The sequence below is a fragment of the Leptonychotes weddellii genome, chromosome 9 (genome assembly GCF_054177405.1).
Source record: "Leptonychotes weddellii isolate Sample4059 chromosome 9, ASM5417740v2, whole genome shotgun sequence".
Classification (NCBI taxonomy): Eukaryota; Metazoa; Chordata; class Mammalia; order Carnivora; family Phocidae; genus Leptonychotes; species Leptonychotes weddellii.
The window spans coordinates 11,064,954-11,089,474 of record NC_138377.1 but is presented as its reverse complement, the minus strand read 5'-3'; the positions used below and the strand labels follow the sequence as shown (position 1 = coordinate 11,089,474).

Here is a 24,521-nt window from a genome sequence, read left to right as displayed (position 1 = left end):
CCCTCTCTCTCAAATAAATAAATAAATGAAATCTTTAAAAAAAAAAAAAGACTGAAGAAGTAGCCAACGCACACCCATAACCGGGCTTTTTTTTTTTTTTTTAACAAGTTTTTTAAATTTCCAAACTCACTGGACATGTAGTTTGAATCCCCAAACTCAACACTCAACAGAGTTTAGCAGCTTTGCTCCACTTAACAGATATTGCTCACTTCCTGGTCAGGGATGGGAAGCTCCACACTGCCCCGCTCCCCACCCCAACATGGCCAATGCCACATATTAGGGCTTGTCACTTGCAAAGCCCTTCTCCGATACAAAATTCTATGCTACACAGCACATTTTTTATCGCAACTGGATCCACAATTGTCTACGTAATGGGAATCAGGAATAGTTGGATCAAGACACTCAAATGACAGGATGAGGACTTTGCCTGTCTCTTACCCCTCTCTACCCTCTGTGACTCCCCAGTCCTTGTTTCTGCTTTTCTCTCTGTTGGCTTCATTTTCAGGCTGATTTCATGGAGCTCTAGGCTTGCCATGCATTTACATATAGCAATATTACCTCTTTCTTGATTGTTCCAACAGAAGGACATGGACGACTCTGACTGGGCTGGCTTGGGACCTCTGTTCATCCCTGTATTAACCACTGAGGCCAGACAAGAGGAGGTACCCTGATTAACTGTCCTGAGTCACATGCCCACCAGATAGCCCCTCTGGGTTTCAGGGAAAGGCAGTTTCTGAAAGGAAAAAATGCTTGAGAGGCAAAAATAAATGTTCAGAAGTTAGGCCTCTGAGCAGGTTCTTGATCTGCATTTTCTTGTTGGACCGGAGTATGACAGCAGCCTGCCCGGCCTTTGCATGCACCGTCAGGAGATTTGACCTTTCTCCTGCATCCTTAACCACCACGGAGAGGCTTTTTATCTTTTATGTTAATTTTTTCTGTAATTGTGAAATGTATCATGCATACCTATAAGCCTTATGTTCAGCTTAAAGAATAGTAAAACAAACACCTGCATCCCGACCTCCCAAGTTAAGAAATAGAAGAGTGTGAGTTTCTTAGAAGCCTCCGAATGCCCCTCCCCAGTCAATACTCCTCTCTCTATCAGAGAGAACCTATACAGAATTCATCAGCCCTGCTTTTCTTTATAGTTTTACCACACGTACGCGCGAGCACGCACACACACACACGCACGCGTGCACACACTTAAATCTCTAAGCAGTATGTTATTTGGTCTTGCAGAGCATGGATGCCTATTTTAATGCTATATTTAAGAATACAATATATAGGGCCGCCTGGGTGGCTCAGTCATTAAGCATCTGCCTTCGGCTCAGGTCATGATCCCAGGGTTCTGGGATCGAGCCCTGCATCGGGCTCCCTGCTCAGTGGGGAGCCTGCTTCTCCCTCTGCCCCTCCCCCTGCTTGTGTTCCCTCTCTCGCTGTGTCTCTCTCTGTCAAATAAATAAATAAAATCTTTTAAAAAAAAAGAATACAATATATATTCTTCTGTGACTTCTTTCACCCAACATTACATTTTTGAGATTCATTTATGTTGATGCAAGTCATTGTAGTTCATTTTTACTGCTTCATACTAGTCCACTGTGGGAGTATCCCACACTGAGTTTATCTCTTCTATTCTTTTGAGTGTATACCTATGCGTGGAATTGCCAGTTTGAAGGGCACTCACACCCTCAAGTCTCCTGGATGATGCTAATACCCCCCTTCAAGAGACTGCAATAATCTATGCTTCCACTAGCGATCAATGATAGTGTTTTGGTTGATCTCATTCTTGTCAACTCTAATTTTTGTCAGTCTCATGGGCGTGGTCTGTGGCTCCCTGTGGTTGTAATTCGTAAGTATTTGCTTACCATTGATGTGGAGATTCGTTCCATGGTCTATGAACCATCTGCTTTTCCGCTGCTGTGAAATGCCTGTTCATGTCTTTTGCCTATTTTCAAATGGGCTGTTGGTATTTTTTTTTTATTGATTCATAAGAGCTCTTTATGGGTTTATAGGATTATAATCTAGTATCAGTTCTGTACATTCAGATATCTACCTGCAGTTTGGGATTGCCTTTGCATTTTATTTATGGTGACTTGAACAGAAACTGTTTATTTTCATGTGAAATTTTTCTTGTCCAAGACACCTTTAACAAGCTGGGGTCATAAAGATATTTCCCAATATTATCTTCTGAGAATTTCTTATTTTGTCTTTCATATTTTAAGTGTTAAATTTTTCATGTTTTAAGTATTTAATCTACCGGGATTTGATTTTTGTGATTGCTGTAAAATGGCTGGCTCCCGGTTTTACTTTCTTCCCCACTGATTTGTAATGTCTTCCCCACCAGAAATCAACTTTCCATGTGTGACTGCTTGTTTTTTTCCTCCGAGCTCCCAAACTTTCTGTGTTGAGCGCCAGTTTTTCCCACAATCCATTGCAGATCAATAGTTTTATAAATACAATAAAAATCAATTACTAGAAAAATGATATTTAAAAAGATACACAAAATAAAGGTCCCAAGTTTTTATTATTAGATTCAGCAAACTTCAACTTACTCTGTCAAATTTCTATCCAAGTGTCCAAAGGCTTACTGTTCATGTTTGTACTGATCCTGGGCCCGTGGCAAACAGTTCAAAGATGACAAGCAATGTTCAGACTATACTTTGAGTAGTGTTACTCTGTTCTGCTCTACAGATGTGTTTGTTTATTCTTGCTCTAATGTCACCCAATCTTTTTTTTTTAGACTTTTTTTAAAGACTTTATTTATTTACCAGAGAGAGAGAGAGAATGCAAGCAGGGGGAGGGGCAGAGGGAGAGGGAGAGAGAGCATCTCAAGCTGACTCCGTGCTGAGTGGAGCCCGATGTGGGGCTCGATCCTACGACCCCAAGACCATGACTCGAACCAAAACCAAGAGCCAGATGACCAACCGACTGGGTACCCAGGTGCCCCTCACCCCATCTTTTTTTTTTTTTTTAAAGATTTATTTATTTATTTATTTGAGAGAGAGAGAATGAGAGACAGAAAGCATGAGAGGGAGGAGGGTCAGAGGGAGAAGCAGACTCCCTGCTGAGCAGGGAGCCCGATGCGGGACTCGATCCCGGGACTCCAGGATCGTGACCTGAGCCGAAGGCAGTCGCTTAACCAACTGAGCCACCCAGGCGCCCTCACCCAATCTTTTTTAAAAAATGTGGTAAAATATCCATAACTTCAAATTTACCATCTTAACCATTTTGAAGTATACATTTCAATGGCATTAAGTACATTCACTTGATATACAACCATCAACACCATCCATCTCTGGAACTTTTTCAGAATCCCGAACTGAACCTCTGTCCTCATTAAACAATAATTCCCCTTCCCACCCCCCACCACCCCGCCTCCTAGTCCTAGTAACCACCATTCTACTCTTGTCTTTATTGATTTACTATCTCCGGTGGCTCAGATAAGTGGAATCATATGGTATTTGCGTCTGGCATACTTCACAAGCATAATGTCGTCAAGGTTCATCCAGGTAGCACGTGTCAGAATGTCCTTCCTTTTTGGAATATTCCGTTGCCCGTGTGTACCATGTTTTGTTTATCCATTCAACCATCAGTGGACCTATTGCAGAATATCGTGAATAATAATATTGTGAATATTGTGCCTATGGTAGCTGCTACAGATACAGGGGTGCAAATGTCTGAGTTCTTACTGTCCATTCGTTTGGGTGTATACCCAGAAGTGGAGTTGTGGTTTGATGTTTAATGACTTTGAGTACATGTTATACTATTTTCACAGAGGCTACCTACACCATCTTACATTTCCACCAGCAATACACAAGTGCTCCAATGTCTCCACATCCTTGTCAACACTTGTTATGTTCTGTTTTTGTGTATTGTTTTGTTTTTAATAATAGCCATCTTAATGGGTGTGGTGCGAAGTGGTAATTTTTTTTGAAGATGTATTTATTTATTTTAGAGGGAGACAGAGAGAGAGAGCGCTGGGGAGAGGGACAGAGAGAATCTTAAGCAGACTCCATGCCAAGCGTGGAGCCCGACATGGGGCCTGATCCCACGACCCCGAGATCATGACCTGAGCCAAAACCAGAGTCAGACGCTCAACTGACTGCACCACCCAAGCATCCCTGAAGTGGTATTTTATTGTGGTTTTGCTTTGCATTTCTGTAATGATTCGTGATTTGAACATCTTTTCATGTGCCTGTTAGCCCTTTGTATACATTCTTTGGAGAAATATCTAGTCAAGTCCTTTCTCATTATTTCATTGGGTTGAGGTTTTTTGTTTTTAGTTTGTTTGTTTTTGCTGTTGAGTTGTGGGAGTTCTTTTATTTAATCTTCATTGCTATGGTTTTATAAGAAGTCTTGATAGCTGGTCGAGGAAATGTACCCTACCGCCAAATAGACACATATGTGTCTGTTCTTTAAAGATGATTTGGCATTTCTTGGCCCTTTGCTCTTCCAAATAAACTTTGGAATCAGTTTGTTGAGTTTCTTTTTAAAAAAAATCCTGTTTGGATTTTGATTGGAATTGCCTAAAATATGTACATCAATTTGGGGATAACTGATAATATTTACAGTATTGAATCTTTCCGTAATGAGCATGCTGTCTCTCCACTTACTTAGGTCCTTTAAAGTCTTTCAGTAAAGTTTTACAATTTTCTCCATAATGGCTTTCACATGTTTTGTTAGATTTACTCTTGAGTATTGATATTTGCTCATGCTCTTATAGGTGGTATCTTTTTAAATTACATTTTCTAACAGTTACCGGTAAATAGAAATGCAACTGACTTTTACATATTGCTTTTGTATCCAGAAAACTTCCTGAACTCTCATACCAATTTTAATAATTTATTTGTAGATAATGCTGGGTTTTCCATCCAGACAATCATAAGAGCTGCAAGGGTTTTTTTCCTTCCTTTCCAATCCTTACACATTTCGATTTGTTTTTTTCCCCCTTGTTCTAGTACACTGGCCAGTATAATGCGGTGATAATGGGACTTCCTAGGCCTTGTTCCAGATCTTAAAGGGAGTGCTTTCAACATTTCATCATTAAGTATGGCGTGGGTTTTTTTGTTCTTTCTTCTTGTCTTGAGAAACAGAATCAATAGGAGATATATCTATATTATCTATTGTGTCTTATATATAATATAGAAGAAATTGCTCACGGGATCATGGAGGCTGAGAAGTCCCACGCCCTGTTATCTGCAAGCCAGAAACCCAAGGAAGCCAGTGGTGAACTTTTCAGTCTGAGCGAGTCCAGAGGCCTGAGAACCCGGAGCGCCAGTGGTGCAGGTCCTAATTAGAAGGCAGGAGAAGACCAATGTCTCCGTTCAAACTGTCAGGCAGAAGGCAGATCTCCCTTCCTCTGCCTTCTTGCTCTATTCAGGCCCTCCATGAATTGGATGATGCCCACCCATGGGTGGAGGGCCATCTGCTTTACTCAGCCCACTGATTCAAATGCTAATCTCATCTGGAAACACCCTCACAGACACACCAGAAATAATATTTAACCAACAATCTGGGCACGCCATGACCCAGTCAAGTTGACAGAAAAAATTAACTATCACAATATTCTTGGTTTTGTTACTTGTCTACTTTATTATTTTTATTTTGTTATTTGCTATTGATATTGTTCCTCTCCTCCTCTTTTTTAACAATGCTTTAAAAATATGAAAACCATTCTTAGCTCACAGGCTGTACAAAAGAATTTGCCGATCCCTGGTTTAGATTACCTCCCCCCCGCCACCCCCCACCCCCGATCTCAATGAAGTTTTGCTCTTTCCTACAATATAGTGATGCCTGTGTAATTTCTTAAAGTAAATATCTTTGGAAGTGCTGAGTCAGAGCCACAGTGACCACCCACCATACTAATGTACACCACCCTGCGTGAAATCCGTACTACCGTATCTCCACCCACCAGATCTGGTGTCTTTTCAAACTAGTACCAACCTGGACCACACCAAATGCCTCTAACACTCAGACGTTGTGACTCGATTGTGAACACTCAATTGGACTCTGGCTCTCTCTTGCTGCCCTCTCCTGGCTGGCTCGTTGTTGAGAATTCGCTGTGAGTCCTGGTGGAATTCCTGTGGTTCCTGGTACCTCCAGGTCTGGTTGCTGGTCTCTAGACTTGTCAAAGCCTGTACCGTGGAAAGTACCAGCAGGACTCTTAACACTGGCTGTAATGGCCAAGTTTATTATTTCTTGTACATAATAAGGTCCTGAGACTTTTTGAGCACAGGTATTATGTAAAAAGAAGAGTTAGCATGTAGTGAATGTTTACTATATGCCAAGCATGGTTAAACAAGCATTATTTCACTTCATCCTTGTAACAACCACATGGGCGCCAACCCTTTTGATTGTTCAGCATTCCCCTTGTACAGGTGATGAAACTGAGACCCAAAGAGATTGCATAACTTGGCCAAGGGCCACAGCTAGTAGGTAGTGGAGCTGGATCTTGGAGTTCAGTCCATACTGATCTGACTCTAAAACCCACGCTCTTCACCTGCTACCCAAGGTTCTCAATCTTTGGTAGCATCTAAATCAGTGGGAATCCTACGGAGCCAGAAATTTGCAATTTTATCAAGCACTCCAGGATTCTGAGGCAGGTGTCCTGAAGAGCTATGCTTTGAGAACGCTGCCTCCCATAAATAGACACGGAACTGCAGAAACCTAGAACTATTTAACACCAGAAGCCTCATCCTGCTGTGGAATGAAATGCTGGGCCGACCCGCCTTCTTTGAATTCAAGAGGAGATGAGAAGAAGTGATAAAATGTAAGGCATCTTATCTCTTCCTGTCCCTCCGGCTTCCCTGCCCCACTCCCCGCCTAAGCCACAGAGGAGGGCAGCTCGGTCACATTTACCGAAAGAGGTAGAACATTCCCCTTTGGCTGATAAAGAGCCCTGAGCGAGTGTATACTGGTTATAGGAGAATGCTCAAAATCGGAGGGGGAGCCTGACTGCTCCGAGGAACAGTGTCACATCTTAAGGGAAAAATACAGACTGAACCACCTAGCAAATCCCCTTTCCTTTCTTTAATAAGTTAGACCCGGGGGGCTCAGGCTTTGGATCTGGAACTGTTCACGGCTTGCTGGGCAGAAACAAAAGGAAAAATAATTTGTTATAATCCAAACACAATGAACTTGCCGTGAAACAAAGCGGCTTGGGCCACAACCATTCCTTGGCGCACTCTAGCTTTCCAGCCGCAAATCTATGTTTGGCAAGGAAGGGGATGGAAACTTCTCCCCACCTGGTAGCCAATGTTTCCTTGAACTTCTCTATGTCTCCTTGGCTCCTCGGTGGGGTTGGCATGCATCTGTGGGGCAGGGGTGTGGGGCACACGCCTGTGAGGACCGGCCACGGCTTTGTGCCCAGCAAAGAAGAAACATAGCAGGGACAGAACAAAAAGGATGCCAGGCATTGCACTGGGTACTCGAGACGATGGGATCTTCCCACAGCCCACAGAGGTGTTGGCATTAGATCTTCATTTGACAGATGACTCATGATCTTCATGAGACAACTGAGGCACAAATACACAGAGTAACTTGCCCAAGACCACCCAGATAATAAGTAGAGCCGGGAATGGAACCCAGAGTCCTGGCCCCTTCCACACAGCCATGTGCCACAGTAAGGGACCCTGCCCTCCGTGTTTGTTCTTCGGGATAGATCTTGCACTTCCAGTCCAAACAGGTTCTTCTCACAGGCCTTGGCAAAAGACCACTTGCCCTCAGGCCCAAGAATAATGTAAATACAATGGGCCATTTTTTAAAAATGAGAATACATATGTCAAGCACTTTGCCCAGCGCCTGGTACTTCTTAAACTACTCAGCAGACCTCCGGGCATCGTCGGGCCCCTCACCAGGGTGTTCCTGGCTATAGGAGGTTCCCTTGGCCACTGGGTAACAAACATATCTCACGGGACTACAGTGGATGGTCGAAAGAGGAAGAAAAAACAGCTTTGGACTCAAGAAAGTTAGAATCCTACTGGGGAATTAAAATAATTTCGTATTTAGAAAAAGGAATAGAAGCTTATTAATAGCCTCCCTATCAATAGGGTCCTCATTTCTAGTCCCAGTCTTACCAACTAAGAAATGGGTAGCCATGGAGAAAACTTCACTGGGGCCTCGCTGTCCTCGGTGGGAAGATGGAGACACTGCCAATTCTATTGTGAGGCTCACATGCGCAGTCGAGTCCTAAACAAACAGCACACGGGAGCTGAGGGGAAGGGAGGTAATAGGATTCCTTGGGCTTTCTTCAAGAGCTAGCTTGGGAACTGAGGTCTGAAGGTGATGCGGGCTTTGGAACTCTCAAGAGGAAATCATGCCCCTGGTGCATTTTTCCTCACGTTACGGAAAACCCAACTCCAGTTGGTTTAAACACGCATGGGATCTATTGACTCACAGATGCAAGAGAGTCAGAGGTGAAGCCAGTCTGAGACGCAGTGTGATCCAGGGGTTCTAAAGCCATCATGGCGCTGGGTCTGGGTGGGGCTTTGGCGGTTACCCTTCGTGTGTCTGCTTTGCCCAGAGGCTGGTCTTGCTTGTGATAGTCGAATGGCTGGAGCAGTCCAGACCTCACATCTACAGCCCCTGCAGACCTTCTGCTCCCCGTTCACAGGACAGTCCCCGGGAATATTCTGATTGGACCCACGGAGGTCCCATGAACCACTCCCTGCAAGAAGAGGATGGAGTTATGTGATAGGCTAAGCTCGGGCCACAGGTTCCATCCCCAGCACCTTGGAGGAGAGTCCAGTTTCTTGGAAGCACATGAGTCCTCAAGTGGAAAGCAGGCCCTCTTGCAGGGTGGGACTTGGCAGGGAGATAGCCACATGCTTACATCAGGGTAATTACTTTTATAAAATAAAAAGGGACAGGTAGGGGCACCTGGGTGTCTCAGTTGGTGAAGCGTCTGACTCTTGATTTCAGCTCAGGTCATGATCTCATGGTCGTGAGATTGAGCCCCATGCAGGGAGTCTGCTTGAAGATTCTCTCTCTCCCTCTGCCCCTCCACACTCTCTCTCTCTCCCTCTCAAGTGAATAAATAATCTTAAAAAAAAAAAAAAAAAAGGAAAGAGTAAACCATGTGTGAGAGCGAGCCCACAGTCTTGTATGGCAGAGTGTTCTTGAGAGGGGGTAGTGAGAGGACAGCGGAGGCCCTGGAGCCAGCCACGCCAACCCCAGGCCTGGCCTTGTGTGAGCTTGGGAGTTTCATCATTTCCCAGCATCTACCAGCACCTCAGCAAATTCAGGAAACACGCCGGTTTCCTTCCATTATAAAGGCTAACCCTTAATTCATTAAATAGAGCATTTACTCCTCCTTAAAACATTCAGTGGGGGAATAGAGAAGAGGGGAGCCCACTAGGTACTGACCTTGGGCTGGAGGCTGTTCCTGCATCTTCTCTTCTAATGCACCAACCTCCCTCTGAGACAGGAAGCATGACCCCATTTCACAGATGGGGAAGGAAAGGGAAGGGAAGTTGAGTCACTCAGCCAACAGATAAGCAGAGGGGAGATTTGAGTCCCCAGGGCTGCTTGACTCCAAAAGCCCACAAGCAGAGAAGTGGGTTGGGATTTTCTCCAGTTCATGAGAATTTCATTGTCCTGTGTGTCACAGCAAACACCAGGCTCGTGACCCTTCTTCATGGTGACTCCTGCTGTGGAGCGTGAGCTTGTCCTCAACCACGTTTGTGCCCAAGGACACTGAGGAATGTGGGAGTCAGGGGGCGACTCATGCCCGGGGGCCCTGTTCATACATGCCCCACCAGGACCAAGTCAGGAGGTCAGGCCCCGGAGAAACAGGGCAGGCTGAGCACCCTGTCCTGGCCATCGTCACTGTCCACCTCCTCACAGCTTCCTCTCGAGCAGCTGGGCGTTCTCTGCTCAGTCCTTTACATATAGTGTCTCCTCATAGTCACAAAGCTCTTTCGAGGCTGGCTACTGCCCCCATTTTACAGCTGGGCAAACCAAGGAACGACCATGAAGGCTGAGGTCACAGGAAGTGCTTGTCCCTGAGGGTTGTGTCTTCTCATCCCCATGTCATACATGAGCACATTAACCCACCACTCAGAGGTGGCCCATGGATGTCACAGGGCTGGCAAGTGCCCGAGTCAGGATTCAAACTCATGCTCTGCCTGACTCCAGAGCCTGGCTTACAGGCTGTGCTGGAAAGGGTGGCCCATAACTTAGGGAAAACCTTCAGGGGAGCTATTTGGCCTCGAGGATTTCCCCCAGGAGAGACTGTCCCACCTGCTCCCAGAGAAGCTCGTGATCCACTTTGTTGGAATAAATGCGGGTTCTTTCTTGGGTCGTCTGTGTACACTGATGTCACCATCCCTCTCCCCTCCTCCTCACTTTCCCCGCCTTCCCCAAACACCTCCCAGGAGGCCCCCCCAACAAACCCCAGGAGGAGCCACTTTGGAGGGGCTCCCCGTGCCTGGGAATTTTACACCCACGGCAAGCGGAGTGCAGACTCCCCGGAGCCTCGGGCCACATCACCCCCAAGATGAGGCGGATGCTGAGAGTAGGCTTTCCATTTTAAAGCCACCTCCAACAAAAACACGGAAACTGGGAAGGCTGAAGGTCCGCATGAGCACGCGTAAGGTGTAACAAGCTGCGGGAGAAGGTGACTGTGGAGAAGTGGATTGCCCCCCTTTCCTTCAGGTTCTGTTTTTAGCCTGTGTTTTTCAGAGCAAGTAGGTGCCATGGTGATAGGTGCCATAGAAATAGAAGGAGCACCCGCCTCGTGTCCCCATGGAGATGCACCGAGGGCTAGGGAGAGCCCGGGCTTCGGAGGCTGTGCACGGCAGGACCCCCCCAGGACCCCTCACACCTGTCAACTCCTCAGTCAGGGGAGAAGGTGCCACGGAAGGGTGGCCCTAACTTTCTCCCAGTGACCATCCGAGGCCTCTGCTGGCATCCCTCCAACAGCACCCGTGGGGGCCGTCTCTCTGGGGTCTCCCACGGAACTCCCTTCGGGGGGCTTGGCTTTTGCCCAGCACAGCGAGCATCGAGGCAAACCTCTGAACTTAACACCCGGCGCACCGTCCCCTGCACTGTCCCCATCCGGCCCACATGTGGAACCGGCCTGAAACATGGCGTCCCGCAGGGTGACAAGGAGCTTGCGGGGCAGGCTCTGGGTCCCAAACGGCTGGTGGTCAGGAATCCTCATAAGAGGAAATCTCAGAGAATCTCAGCCAGAACTCAGAACGGGGAAGGGCATCATCATGTCTGAGAGCGTGGGTTTCCGTTTGTGAAAGCTCAGGCCATTGGGTCGGAGGCCCTGGGCCTCGGCTATTTCTGGACACATCCTTAACGGGACTGAAAGACCCTTTGAAACAACTGCCCAGGCCTTCCCAGAGCATTCACGCCACCGTCTCCCTACAGCTGTCGATAGATGTATATAAATGAATGGATCCAAGCTTAGCTCATTTTTATTTGGGTTTAGATCAATTACGGTGTCTTCTGAAATGTGACCCATAGATGCATATGCACTTTAACCCTGAATTATATTAGGTCTGGCGTAAGAGGATTAAGTCTAAAGGGCTTGTGTTATTATATCTGCCCCACAATATCTCCTTCTGGAATGGGCCTCTATTACTATATATATATGTTGCCATACAATTATGCTATCAGGTGGCATACTTCCTTCCGGATAGGGCAAGTGTAATTCTGGCTTAATGTACAGTTCTGAGACCAATAATTCCAAGAACTGACCAACTAAGAGTTAACTTTACTCTCAAAGAAACACACACACACATGCCCCTAACAAAGGAATTAAAAAAAAAAAACTTTAATAATCAATAGTACCATCAACTCATAAATTATTGCCTAATAGTAGTTACAAATTATGAAAACCATAGAACTGGAAGGCCCTAAAGAAATTTCTGTCCTGGGGCACCTGGGTGGCTCAGTCAGTTAAGCATCTGCCTTTGGCTCAGGTCACGATCCCAGGGTCCTGGGATCGAGCCCCGCATCGGGCTCCCTGCTCAGCAGAGAGTCGGCTTCTCCCTTTCTCTCTTTCTCTGCCTCTCCCTGTGCTCGTGCTCGCATGTTGGCTCTCTCTCTCTCAAATAAATAAATAATAAATACAACCTTAAAAAAAAAAAAAGTCTATCCTGGCATATCTAGCATTCGACACAAAGGACCGTGGCCTGAAGAGTCAAAGTGCTTTTCTGTTTGGCTCACCGTACCTTCTACGTCATGCAGACTATTACCACCACGCAAGACATTTCCCAGCAGTGGAAGGGCGTGGAGCCTCCAGTTCCTGCAACCGGAGAGTGGTGCTCACCGTGACCCTGAAGTAGGCTTGTAGGTCAAGCCATTGGTTGAGCTGTGCAGTGGAAGGGTAGCTGGACATTGAAGCAGCTGTTGGGTTTATCCCTAGGACTCACCCATGGAACCTCAGGACGGCATTTACTGTTGGTAACGTCATATGCTTAACCTCCATCTGGATGCCTGCGTCATGTTTCAGCGCTCCGACAGAGCATTCCAGTACCTCTGTGTTAAACACGCAAACACACGTGCTCTAGTTTATAGGCCAAGCAAACTATGAAACAGGAGGCTTTGCCTTGTTTGCCCATGGCAAGGGCAAGGTTGGATTGCTTTATTTGGCTAAGTAACCAAAAGCAGATCTGCTTTGAAGAATGAACTCTCAAATATTCTATAACTCTCGAAGAATGGACATTCACCGCCACGTTTGGCAGAGAGTTTTCCCTAAATTTCCACAGAGTCTTAAAGTTAATGTTTGGCCGTGTGAAGCATGTACACGAAATTTTTCCTTTTCCAAGATAAGCTCCTTTTCATGGAGCTGGAACAGGAACCCCGAGCTGGAGAATATTTGATAATCGAATTCAAGACACACACTGACGCCAGTGTCACTTCTCACGACGACAATCTGAAACTAAATATTTGGTGTGAATGCACCTTAACAATCACAGTTTCCTTTGTTTAATTCAAATTTTATGTTGTGGTAAACTGATAGAACATAACAGTTGCTATTGTAACCAGTTTTAGATGTACAGTTCGGTGGCACTGAATACATCCCTACAGATGCACAACCATCACCACCCTCCCTCTCCAGAACTTTACATCATCCCAAACTTATAATCTGTTCCCACTAGACACTAACTCCCGGTTGCCCCCATCCCAGCCCCTGGCAACCACCCTTCTCCTTTCTGTCTCTATGAATTTGACTATTCCAGGTACATTTGTCCCTTGTGATGGGCTTATTTTGCTTATCATGATGCCTTTTTTCCCTGAAGATTTACTTATTTATTTGAGAGAGAGAGAGAGAGTATGAGCAGGAGGGGCAGAGGGAGAGGGAGAGAGAATCCCAAGCAGACTCTGCACTGAGCGAGGATCCCGACACGGGGCTCGATCCCACAACCCTGAGATCACAGCCTGAGCCGAAACCAAGTCGGACGCTCAGCCAACTACACTACCCAGTTGCCCCACTTACCATAATGTCTTTTAGCATCATCCATGTCACAGCATCTGTTAGAATGCCCCTCCTTTTAAAGGCTAAGTAATATTCCATTGTAGGTATATGCCACATTTTGTTAATTTACGATTTTATTTTTCCCTATCTGTTCCTCATCATTTTTAAATTTTGAAACAATCACAAAGTGACAGAAAAATTGCAAGGATGGTACAAAAAAAACACAACAAAACCACCCTTTTTTTCCTTGAACCTCTTGGGAATAAGTTGTCCTGATACTCCATCATCTTCCAATACTTTCCTGTGTTTTTCCTACAAAGACACTTCGCCACCTAACCACAGCACAGCCCTCCAAACCAGAAAACAAGGTTCGCCAGTTATTGCAGTTGTGTCTTTTTTTTTTTTTAAAGGTTTTATTTATTTATCTGAGAGAGAGAATGGGAGACAGAGAGCATGAGAGGGGGAGGGTCAGAGGGAGAAGCAGACTCCCCGCCGAGCAAGGAACCCGATGTGGGACTCGATCCCGGGACTCCAGGATCATGACCGGAGCCGAAGGCAGTCGCTTAACCAACTGAGCCACCCAGGCGCCCCTGCAGTTGTGTCTTTTATCACAAGAGGATCCAGTTCAGAATCCCTCTTGGATTTAGGTGTGCCTGTTTAGCCTCCTTCAGTCTAGAAGTACAGCTCCTCAGGGTCTCCTTGACTTTCATGACCTTGACACTTCGAAAGATCACAGACATTGTAGAATGTCCCTCAGTTAAGATCAGATTCAAGTTGTGCATTGTGGCGGGAACATCATAGCAGATACTGCCTTCTCCTTGTACCCTACCAAGGGATCCGCCATTTTGGTTTGCTCCTATACTTTGATCACATGATTAAGGTAGTGTCTCCCAGGTTTCTTCACTATAAAACTAGTCTTTTCCTCTTCGTAATGGATAGGTATTTTATGGGGAGGTACTTTGAAACTGTGTAAATATCTCCTTCATCAACTTTAATTATTTTTTTTTATCTCCACATGAGTGTATGGATTCCTATATAAGTTAGTGGGTTATAACCATTTCCATCATTATTTAACTTAAAGCTCACATTGTCCCCAGTTTGACTGCTGAAGAGTTCTTTCATCCTGTGTCCTTTCTGGATGGCCCCATCATTCTTTGAGTGTGCCCTTACTTTCTAGCACAGCAAGATGTTCTAGGCTCGCCTTCTGACTTCCTGGCCGCAGTTGTAGAATCAACCAGTTTTCCAAGGACTCTTGATTCACTTCAATGGAAGATGGTATTTAGAATCCAAGACTTGGGCACCAGATGTACACATGCCTATTGAAATGTTGCTGCTCCCAGGCAGAGCTAAGGAGTATATGTTTCCCTGTGTGCGTGTGTGTGCACACACGTGCATGTGCAATGCACACACACACGGGTACACGCACACGTGGGTACACTCCTTACCCTCTGATACTACATGCCAGGCTGCCATTCTCTGACCCTAGACAGCATCCCTCCTTGCCCTGATCAGGCGGTGACACCACAGGCCAGACCACCCTCCCTGGGCATGTCCTCCTCATCACTTGAATCTCCAATCCCCTGCTTTGGGCCACCGTGGCTCCTGCCCTCCCTCCCCCACCATGGACTCCTACCTCACTCAGCTCTACCTAATGACTTTAGGACTGAATTATTTAGGAAGGGGAAGTAAAAGGGACCACTATTGGCTTTGGTTGAAGATACGTGTTTCATTAACAATCTTTTTGCTTATTGGGAGCACGTGTATCTGACCTATTAGGTAAACAATGCTAAACATGACTGCCAGCATTTTCCCTAATCTTTTGTCTCTGTTACTGTAATGAAAAAAATTTTATGAAATATTTATACAGTTAGGATGGGCTTCTTCCTTACGGCAACATCTATTTTGCAAATGTGCCGTTGTATTTAGGCTGTCACCAGCCACTCTCTTGGCAAACGTTGAGCAACTCCCACCCCAAAAATCAATGAGTGACACAAGGTCTGTACACCTACTTATTCTGTTCTTCCATTATCAAGTTGTAGGATTCTGCACAAGGGATCCAGGGGACCTTGACAGAAACCAGAAATGGAGTTTTGTATTACTGTGAATTTGCTTATGCTTGTGAATAAATGAGGTCTTCCTGGCCAGACTATGAACATCAAGGAAATGGACTGAGTCTCCTACTATTTTTTTTGTACGCTTCAAGGTCATGTGCTAAGCACAATCCTGCTTCTGGCGCAGGTGCTCCCCGTGCTTGTTAACCGACAGAACCGTGATGACTTCATTACGGCAGTAAGGCGCCGATGGATGCTTGTTGGGCTTTAGCTTCCTGGACCTCCATGATTACAAATTCCTCCTTGCAGTACTTGCTTCCCTGGGCTTCTGAGCCATGTGGTTTCTCTCCTGCTTCCCTGGCTCTCTCATCACGGTTGTCTTTGTGCATATCACTTGCTCTGCCTGTCTCCTCCAATGGTGGACATTTATCGGGTGTTTCCCAGGTGCCAGACACTGTTGTAGGTATTGGAGATACAAGGAATAAAGCAGATCAGAAGTCCTTCCCTGGCAGAACTGAAGGGAAACAGAAAGAACTCCCGCACGCGCGCGCGCGCATGTGTGTGTGTGTGTGTGTGTGTGTGTGTGTGATTTCTTATCCCGGTTTCAGAGGAGTAACCACTGCAGCTCCCTGGAAGCGTGTTGAGCACTGGCTGGTCCAGCCCAGCAAATGAAGGGTTAAGGCACCCGTTCTCCTTCAAGGTTCTTGTCTAGGAGGGAGACTTTCTGTACGTTCATCCTTCAGCAGGTCTCCCCTCTCCTCTGCCAGCCTCCTACTTTGCCTGCCCCGCAGTCCAGTCCCCCACCTGCCCCCAGAGCCTTCTTCATAAAAGGCAAGTCTTACGGAGTCCTTCTACTGCGTAACACCGTGACTCCCCCTCGCTCTTGGATCGCTTGGGACCTGGCTTCTGCTTGCCCTCCCAGCCCCTGCTCCCCCACTCAAATATTCCAGCAACACCGGAAGCCAGTTCCCTTCACATGCCTCCCTGCTTTTGCTCATGCTGCCCCCTGGCCTGGAGAGCCCCTCCCCGCCCGTCCGCTAGTCTGACCCCTACTCCTCCTGGTAGACCCAGCTTCTTTTCCTCCTCCACTCCCCATCCACGTGGCCCGGGAGCGCTCAGCACACGGTGTTACAGCTACTGAAGCCAGAGACAGCGGTAATTACGTGCTTCATGTCTGTCTCCGGGGATGGTAAACCCCCCCGTGAGCGTGGGCTGTGGCTGTCTCACTCCCTGCAGTCCGTGCTGCACGCTGGCTGCCCAGTGGCAAACAGGCAGAGCTTCCGGGGTGCTAAGTGTGGACCCAGCCAAGAACTGTTCTAAGACCCTCACATGTGTCAGCTCCTTGGATCCTTCCCACCACTCAGTGGGGTACGTATTGCTATCAGCCCCTGTTTACAGAGGAGAAAGTAGGCACGGGGAGGTCAATGATCCCCTGCCAAGTGTAGAGGCAGGTTTGGAATCCTGAGAGTCCCCCCACCCCTCATCTGGGCTCTCTCCTGCCATGTGCCTGTTGAATGATGGATGGAGGATGGATTGTGTCTGGACTCTCAGCACCTAGCAGGCACCCAGGAAGTGAGAGCCGTCATTGTTAGCACCGTGGTGTCCACACTTGACGGCGTGCAGGACTTTTAAACGGGGATGGGTTCTGCTTTACTCACCTCTGTGTGCTCAGTGCACCGCATGCGGTAGGGACTAAATAAATATTTCCCAAATGAATGAAAAACTTGTGATGAAAGTATAAGGAGTGACTTATTATTTATTATTATTATTATTATTATTATTAGAGAGGGAGAGGGGGATGGGGGAGAGGGGCAGAAGGAGAGAGAGAGAGAATCTTAAGCAAGCTTCACGCCCAGCATGGAGCCAGACAGAGGGTTCAATCTCACGGTCCTTGAGATCATAACCTGAGCTGAAATCAAGAGTCAGATGTGTGGGCGCGTGGGTGTCTCAGTCGGTTAAGAATCTGCCTTCGGCTCAGGTCATGATCTCAGGGTCCTGCGATCAAGCCCCGCATTGGACTCCCTGCTCAGTGGGGAGTCTGCTTCTCCCTCTGTCCTTCCCCCAACTCGTTCTCTCTCTCTCTTTCTCTCAAATAAATAAATACATAAATACACAAATACATTTTTTTAAAAAAGAGAGACGCTTAACCAACTGAGCCCCCTAGCCCCTCAGGAATGACTTATTTTATCATAATGTTTTATTTCTTTAAAAAGGACCTAATCCTGGGGTGCCCAGGCAGGTCAGTTGGTAGAGCCCGCGACCGTGGGTCTCAAGGTTGTGAGCTCAAGCCCCACGTTGGGTATAGAGATTACTTAAAAAGGATCTGATTCTAACTTCCTTATATATGTTTACATTAAATCCCATTTTTAAATTATGTAATACTTCCCCGTTGTCCCACTCAAAGGTGCAGAAAGGATAAATACAGAAAATCCCTCTTCCCTCAGGGCCACCCCATGGTGCCATTTGCATAAAATACAGTGTGGTAGCCACACTCCTGCTGAGGGCCCCATCCACCTACTTTCCCTCTCTGCAGGCACAGCTCTTCTCCAACCTTCCAGAGACAGTCTACATGGATTTGAATGCATCATGGGTGTGTTATTCAACAGAGAATACCTTTACCTTACATTATTCATTTTACTCATTTTCCATTGTTCATTTTATGTCTTTGGGAAATTGTTTCATATGAGGTGTTTAGAGTAGCCTCATTCTTTTTAATGTTTACATAGTATCTCATTGTATGGTATGGATGTGCCATAGTTTAGATACTCTTCTATTTAACCAGTCCTCCTTGTAGTTGATCAACCTCTATTAGGTTGTTTCTGAATTGTTCCTATTACAAATAGGACTGCTATGTGCTCCCATCATTCGGCCCCACTATTTGAGCACATCTGGAGCATGCCTTCCTACAACTGGATTACTTGGGTAAAGCAGAGAAATGACTTTCTAATGGTGGAATTTCAGTCATCTGTGACAGGCATAGCTGAGATATTTTTACACTGAGCTTTGGGCTGTGTCAGATGCCTCTAAGGAATTGGTGGGCTGTGGGCCCCTTTCTGGTATATTCGAGGCTAGGGAATGATATTTGTGGGCTTGAAGTTTGTTACTCTCTAAAGAGAAAAGAGAATTCGCAGTGGAAAGGTAGCTTCTTAGGATCCATCCAGTGCTTATTGATTAGATCCCTTACTTAGAGTAAGACCTCACTGGGCATTGAGGCACCTGGACCCCTCAGGGCCACTCAGCAGTGAGTTCACTGGAGGCCCTGGTGGAAAGCCTGAGAAACTTCAGTTTGTTTGGTCTACATGGTTTGAACCCATGCTCTACCTTTGGGTTCAGTTCCCAGAGAAACATATGGACTCAAGAGACTCTGGCTCTGGAATCACCTTGTGCAGGAAAAGGGGAAGGTCCCTGCTATTCCTACTGAGGTTGTGATTCTTTTTTTTTTTTTTTTTTTAGATTTACTTATTTATTATTTTAGAGAGAGAGAGCATGAGCAGGAGGGGCAGAGGGAGAGGGAGAGAGAATCTGAAGCAGACTGCGCTGAGCATGGAGCCTGACATGGGGCTTGATCTCACGATCCTGAGATCACAACCTGAGCCAAAACAAAGAGTCAGACACTTAACTGACTGTGCCATCCAAGTGCTCCAGGATGTGATTCCTATTAACACCAGAAGATGGATGGTGGGATGGATGGATGGATGGATGGATGGATGGATGGATGGATGGATACATATATACATAGACATAGAAAGGTAGATATCAGTCAAATAAGCATGAACTTAGACTTTGTTCTTGGGGTTGAGCTCTACCATTTACTAGTTATGGGATTTTAGGGAGCTTCTTTGATCTCCCCAAGACCCATTCCTTGTCCATAATGGGGTTAACAATGTCTTCTTCGTGGAGCAGTGGTGAGGAACCAATGGTCGTAAACCAATGAGGGAAAAGGGCCTGGCACAGTGCCTAGCACACAGTGGGTCTCATATACGGTGGGGTGGTAACTGCTATCATTTGTTACGTGATTGGGCATTCTCCGGGTGGTGTACTGAAGGCACTTCTTTGGCAGGAGCCGGTGAGCCTGCCCTTCATGCTCTGTTTGACCCCTGCTTCAAGGGGATGTCTGTAAGGTAGGGGTTCTCAGCCTTCTTTCCCTCCTGACATGCACAGTGGGTGATGTTCACGTGCCTGGCAAACTCCCAGTGCGCATTTCACAGGGCAGAATTTCAAACTACACTCGTTTATCTCCAGGCCGGGAAAGCAACATTATTACAGGAATGACCTAGATCCACTTAAATTTATATTAAAGCAATAAATAAATAAAAGAAAGGAAAGGCAGTCACCCTCAGGTTTTTTGTGCTTGGGCTACAATTTATTGGCAAAACAGCACCCCACTCCCACCTGCTGTCTTACTGAGTAATAATAATGAGGGGCAAGGGTTAACAGGCACCCCTGGGGTCTCTCATTTGGTAGGTTTGGGGTAAAATCCATTCTCTCCTACAGATATGAAGTGAAGGCCATTGTCAGAGGGGTCTGGCCACCATCCCCACACGGTTGTGGAATGGCTCTCTCTTTGACCTTTGTTGAGTGTCTGGCTGAGGGGCTAAGCCTTCTTCTGTGGCCCTGGGGAACCACAGACATCAGGACTTCAGCTGGTGCCTTGGATGCTTGGCCGAGAAGTCAGGCCCGCCACGTCCAGGAGGGCCCTCTCAGGCCAGCAGGCAAGCTCAGGCTTGACCTGCCAAAGCAGCTGCTTTAATCCTCAGTATCTTCAACTGGGGAATGGAATCCTACCTCCCCTGATCCTCCAGGCACACAACCCCCTCAGCCCTGTGGGACCAACTGTTCTCTCCTCCGTGTCCCTGAAGCACTTTGTTCTGTGGCTATTAAAGCACTCATCGTTGGTTTAAAATACATTTCTACCCCTTCCAGGGCAATTATTTCTTACCTTTTGTTTGTTAGAGTTTTCATACAATCTCAAATTCTCCATTAAAATGGCTGTAGGGTTTGTCCGGTTTTCTATCTATAAACTTGGAGTTGAAAACATACATTGGTGGTTTGGAATCTCATTGGGTTCTTCTCTAGATAGAAAGGGTTGTGGAGGGGCGCCGGGGTGGCTCAGTCTGTTAAGCATCTGCCTTTAGCTCAGGTCATGATGCTGGAGTCCCGGGATCGGGATCGAGCCACGCATCGGGCCCCCTGCTCAGCGGGGAGTCTGCTTCTCCCTCTCCCTCTGCCCCTACCCCTGGCTTGTGTTTTCTCTCTCTCTCTCTCACTCACTCTCTCTCTCTCTCAAATAAATAAATAAATCTTTAAGAAAAAAACAGAAAGGGTTGTGGAAAACCTTGCTTGTCCAGAACCTTCACTGTGGACACTGTCCTAGATTCCTGCTTTCATCCATTCTGCAGTCAGCTAGTCATTCAACAAACACTGAACTCCCACTTTTGTGCCAGGCACGGTGCTAGGCGTGTGGTATATTGGGATGAAGAAGACCTGGGCTGTGCCTTGGAGGCTGACACAATGTGACTGTCTGGCCCTAGATTTTTTTTTGTAATTGAAGTATAGGTGACATAAAATGTTATATTAGTTTCAGGTGTACAAATACTGATTCAATATGCATTACTCAGTGTTCTCCATGATAATGATAGTCACCACCTGTTGACCACACAAAAGGATTGCGATATTATTGACCATATTCGCTATGCTACACTTTTCTTCTCTGTCATTTTTTTCCTTTCTTCATCTACCTCGCCCTAGATTCTGCTGACGCATCAAAACTTCTTTCTAGAGCGTGTTAACCTTAAAAATAAAACTGCCAGCTATTTTACCAGCAAAAATGGGTTTATTTGGAGATAGCAGAGAATTGCAATTCAGGACAAGCAAGCTGGGACCAAACCACAGGCAAGTCCAGAGGCAACTCTGGGGAACAAAAGAGAGGGAGCTCCCTTCCAGAGAAAAGGGGGAGGTTGGGAGGGCTGTTAGAGAAACAAAAAAGTCCATTGGAGTAAACTGGGGGTTCGATGTGTAGTGGTTCCTCGCTGGCTGAGCGGTGACTGTCATTGACTGGGGTGTTGTGGGAGAGGAAACCTTTCTTCCTCCTGTTAGGGCAGTAAGATAGTAGCTGAAGTAGTATGGGACTTGCAAGGTGTAGGTCTTCTGCTGGGTAGGCCCAGGGGCAGGGTGCGAGAGCGCCCCCTGCTGGCCTCCCAACTCCATTTTAAACTATAAACTGAAATAAACTAAAGGTTTCCTTTTATTAATTTTCACAGGAAGCCAACACACAGGATTCCTTTCTGAGCGCAATTTCCTGAAGCTTTGACATCATCTCTATATTTAAAAATCTACAGGATTTTATTCATTCACCAAAAATCTCTGTAAGGCCCTGTACCTAGAGTCGTAGGGGGGTGCGGCAGGGATTATAAAGCAGAAAACATAAAATCCATTTCTTCTGGGCACCCAAATCTAAATAACAGGAGTCACACGTAGACAGAAAGTCTGGCCTTTTGTTTCATTTGTGAATACACGTGGCATGCTGTTGTCTGTTCTTTGGAGCATAAGTGTTGTTGGTGTGCTGTGTGCTTCCGCTGTGTAAGCCCTGGGAGAGGCCCAGGAGGTGGCCCTGCTCTCCAGGTACTTGGAGTGTCCCCGGGAAAGAGAAAGGGGGGGGTTCAGAGTCAAAGAAAACATCAGGCCGAAGTCAGTGGCTCAAAGAACACCCTGGGGACACCGAGGCCCAGCAGCAGCCAGGGTGGGCCTAGGGGTTGCTGCCTAGACGGGGAAGCTTCCAACCAGTTTTGAGGAATGGGACCGTCTTCAGGAAGGAGGGATGGAGGACGTTCCAGGCCAGGGGAGGGGCTTGAGCAAAGGTCTTGAAGTTTTGGGAATTTCTCATTAGAAACTGAGACATGAGGGGGTGCCTGGGTGGTTCATCTGGCTCTAGGTTTTGGCACAGGTCATGATCTCAGGGTCGTGAGATGGAGCCCTGCATTGACTGTGCGCTTGCCCGGTGAGGCGGCGGGGAGTGGGAAGGGTCCTGCTTGAGAGTCTCTCCCTCTCCCTCTGCCCCTCCTCTCTCTCTCTCTCAAAATGAATAAATAAAATCTTTTTAAAAAAGAAGAAGAAAGAAAGCAACTGAGATATGAAGGGACTGGGAATGTGGGCAGGGGTGGGGGGAGAATTTGCTCCAAACAATGCCCACTCGGGGCACGACCAGGAAGGGCCAGAGGGGGTGGTAGGTACTTGACGCCAAATCTGCCACCTTCGGGAAAGCTGTGCTTCTCATTTTGTCCCCATTCTTTCCTTCACCCAGACTCTGGCCCCTTCAAGGACGGCATGATAACCTTCACACTCCACCTGAAGTCCTACCTTCCCCCTGCCATTAGGACCCTGATTCTACAAAAGAAACCAAACATCAGGAATGTGTCCGGCATGGCTGGGGGTAAGTGGTGCCAGATGCTTAAAAAAAAAAGAAAGAAAAAATCCCTAGAAATACCAGCTGTGTTGGGCCCAGGAATTCCTGAGATTTCTAGCTTCGGCTTGGGAAACAGGAAGTAAAGGCAGGAGGATATTACTTCTGGTCGCTACTTAATTTCGCAGAAGGAGGTCTGGCCCTTGGGCCAGAAGACTCAGGTGTGAAAACCTTATCGGACAGCTCAGCACCAACAGTTCTGCTCGGTCACCCCACCTCCACAGGGAGAACCGCCAATGGCCTCAGATGATGCCGTGGGTTTTCCCTCTGGGGAAAGGTGCCCCCAGATTACACTGCATTTTAAGCTGGCTTTGATTTAGACCAAGTATCCCTGTTTTGGTCTCCTCTGCACCATCTCCCCAGTCTCTTCCCAGAGTGACGAGTGACACGCAAGGCTCTGAAAGGTCCTGTGAGGGAAAATAGACATCCAGGTTGTCACTGACCTGAGTCCCAGCAAAATTTCATGACAAGGAAGACTTTTCTGGTAACGGGAATCGCCAGATGGAGAGCAAGCAGAGTGCTTTAAAGTGCTACATCAGGACAGTTCTCATTGTTGATTGACACGTCTGGCTCTGTTGCTATTTCTGGGCCAGTAGAATTATCTATTGTTGCATAACAAAGCACCCCCAAGCTTAGCAGCTTAAACCATATTCTGCAATGAGGCTGTGCTTAGCGGGGTGGTTCTTCTGCTTCATGTGGTGTCCTGTCTGCTGGGGCTGGACCATCTATGATGGCTCCTTCCTCCTGTGTCTGGAGTGTCCACTGGGAGGATCTGGAACAGCCCGGAGCTGGCCTAATGCTTCTTTCTTGCCATGAAGCCTCCCCAGCAGTGGTAGCCAAACTTCTTTACAAGGTAGCTCAGGATTCCAGGAGGACAAGCTGTAATTAGTTAACACATATCAAACCCCTGCTGTGTCATACTTCTTAATGTCCCATTGTCAAAGCAAGGCATGCAGCCAAGGACAGAGTCAACAGGGAAGGGGCCACTCAGGGCTGTGAATACGGGGGAATGTGCTTTATTGAAAGCCACCAAGGTAGTGGTTTCCCACAACCCTTCGTACACACAACATACAAGCAAACACCAGCTGAACCTTACTGCTCGCTAGAACTTGAGGAGCCAAGAGAGCTGAGTGCATCGGAGAGCCTGGGTGCGAGTCCCTGCTTGGCCCCTTACTGGCCATAGCTGTGGGTGAGCTGTGTGACCTCTCTAAGCTCACCTGGAAACTGGACGTAACAATACAATCCTCCCTAAGGAGCTGTCGGGAGGAGTACTTGAGCTCGTGTGGGTAAGATGGTCAATCCAAGTTGGCTGCTGTCATGGAAAGCACCACAAGGAAAGACGCTCATTCTTCAGGATGGCTGGACACCCCAGTTTGGGACTATGTCTTCCATAGTCCTTCCCCAGGGGTTTACATCAGATTAGGAATGTTAAAGGGGCTTTTCTCTCTCTCTCTTTCTCTCTCATCATTAAATATATTTTTAAAAAAAAGGGGGGGAAACATTGTGTTGAGGTAAAAGGCCTCAGAAGACTCACTTCATTTCTCTTCACAAAGAAAAAAGCCATCATGACCTTAGATAGAGCTCG

The 24,521-nt window shown here is 46.8% G+C and overlaps 1 protein-coding gene across 1 annotated transcript in view; it reads left to right on the top strand.

The window, feature by feature from the left end:
- The window catches only part of DGLUCY (D-glutamate cyclase), a 73,503-nt gene that overhangs the window by 9,629 nt on the left and 39,353 nt on the right, over window positions 1-24,521 (top strand). The window contains 1 exon segment of the mRNA XM_081830058.1: window positions 22,778-22,906. Coding sequence (XP_081686184.1) covers window positions 22,801-22,906 — 106 coding nt within the window. The 5' untranslated portion in view covers window positions 22,778-22,800.